The sequence below is a fragment of the Octopus bimaculoides genome, chromosome 29 (assembly GCF_001194135.2).
Source record: "Octopus bimaculoides isolate UCB-OBI-ISO-001 chromosome 29, ASM119413v2, whole genome shotgun sequence".
Classification (NCBI taxonomy): domain Eukaryota; kingdom Metazoa; phylum Mollusca; class Cephalopoda; order Octopoda; family Octopodidae; genus Octopus; species Octopus bimaculoides.
The window spans coordinates 1,077,535-1,078,559 of NC_069009.1; the positions used below are offsets into that span (position 1 = coordinate 1,077,535).

Here is a 1,025-nt window from a genome sequence, read left to right on the forward strand (position 1 = left end):
CAAAACTTATGGTTAATAAAGAAATAATAATAATAATAATAATAATAATAATAATAATAGTCATCGTCGTCGTCGTCATCGTCATCGTCATCGTCATCATCATCATCATCATCATCATCGTCGTCGTCATCATCATCCTCCACTGTGAAAGTGTCCAAATGAACTGTTCTTAAATAATTAAAGGTTATTAAATATAAATGCCACCTCAATGTAATATTAATGCTTTGTGGAGAATTGAAGGGAGCCATCAGGACCGGAAGCGACATCATGTCAAGAAGCGGGGATTTTGGACGGCTTCTTTCTTGGCCAAGACTATGAGGTGAAGACACGTGAGGAGCGGATGTCAGAGGGATTGTAGTTTCTGGCCAGATGTTCGGGTAGAGTACGTTTGTAGGTACGTCTAACACGATCTTCTGATCCCAGTGCATGATACCCTGTTTGATATTTATCTCTCACTAGATGGGAGTATTTCTTTTGTCGAGTCTACCTTATGGGATCTTTCAAAAGAACCATTATTATATAATTAAAGATGTTCAGGGAAATAATATATATACTTCTCTTTGAAAGTAAGGTTCCGTAGAACCTGATTCTGTTGATTTACAATGATTTTATCTTTCTGGAACCACGATGTAGAATCCGTCCCCGTTCCATTGAAAACTAATAAGTAATCATCTTCATTTACACGTGTTTTTCTCACTCGAAATTCCACCTGAAAATAGAAAGTTGACGCTGATCAGTAAAGAAACTAAGAGAGTGAGGAAGGATAGACTTGTATAAAGAGAAAGGAGACTAGGATATGATTATAGGGAGGGAGTAGGTGGGCGAGAAGGAGATTGGGAGAGAAATAGAGTAAGAGAGACCCAGAGCAAAAGAGAATAAGATTAGAGATGTCGCGAAAAAGGAAGAGAAAGAGAAGGAGTGAAAGTGAGAGGACGGAATGTAAAATAGAGATTGAAGAATTGCTAGATTAAGACAGAGAGGGGAAAAGAATTTGGATTTAGGAGCAAAACACAGGGAAATTAAGT

General features: G+C 37.8%; 1 protein-coding gene across 3 annotated transcripts in view; it reads right to left on the bottom strand.

Annotated features, from left to right (window-relative positions):
- Positions 1-1,025, bottom strand: part of LOC106867736 (uncharacterized) — a 103,334-nt gene that overhangs the window by 3,313 nt on the left and 98,996 nt on the right. For all 3 annotated transcript variants that reach the window (XM_052977942.1, XM_052977941.1, XM_014912697.2), the window contains exon 4: positions 555-709. In XM_052977942.1, the coding sequence (XP_052833902.1) occupies positions 555-709 (155 nt within the window). The remainder of the gene's footprint in view (positions 1-554; positions 710-1,025) is intronic.